The sequence below is a fragment of the Fulmarus glacialis genome, unplaced genomic scaffold (assembly GCF_000690835.1).
Source record: "Fulmarus glacialis isolate BGI_N327 unplaced genomic scaffold, ASM69083v1 scaffold11973, whole genome shotgun sequence".
Taxonomy (NCBI): Eukaryota; Metazoa; Chordata; class Aves; order Procellariiformes; family Procellariidae; genus Fulmarus; species Fulmarus glacialis.
Window position 1 is genome coordinate 2,526 of NW_009201063.1, and position 515 is coordinate 3,040.

The 515-nt window shown below is 55.5% G+C and overlaps 1 protein-coding gene across 1 annotated transcript in view; it reads left to right on the forward strand.

Annotated features, from left to right (window-relative positions):
- The window catches only part of LOC104073869 (protein NLRC5-like), a gene marked incomplete at its 5' end in the record, with an annotated part of 31,185 nt that overhangs the window by 2,397 nt on the left and 28,273 nt on the right, over positions 1–515 (forward strand). The window contains one exon of the mRNA XM_009573801.1: positions 275–358. Coding sequence (XP_009572096.1) covers positions 275–358 — 84 coding nt within the window. The remainder of the gene's footprint in view (positions 1–274; positions 359–515) is intronic.

Here is a 515-nt window from a genome sequence, read left to right on the forward strand (position 1 = left end):
ATTACATCCATCCCCTTCCCATCGACGGCAGTGCCAGGTGGCTCTGACACAAGGCACTGACCTTGTGCAGCCCTCTGCAAGTGTGTCCCTCTGCACTCCTTTTGCAGCACTGGCTACAGAGGGGCAGAGTAATATGCTCAGGATTGCGTGGCTGAGCAGAGAGTAAAACCTCCCTTTCTTGGCACTGCTTCTGTGTGCCCTCATTTGGAGAGAGACACCAGAAGTGCCTGGGGCCCACTGCCCCTCACTGCTCATTAACCCTTCCTGTTCACAGCTTGCAGGATCACAACCTGTCTTCCCAACATGCAAAGGAGATCGTTGCCATTCTCCAGAGCTGTCCCTGTCTCTCCGAAGTGGAGTAAGTGCCTCCTTTCCTTCCTGTTGAGTGGCTGCAGGCGGGTGGCGGGGAGCAGGGGATGTTACATGCAGAGGGCGGTGAGACATGGGGCCTGACCCCAAGGAAGGGTCCCAGCATTCTGTAATGTCTAGTGGGATCCTGGTTAGGGATTTTTGGT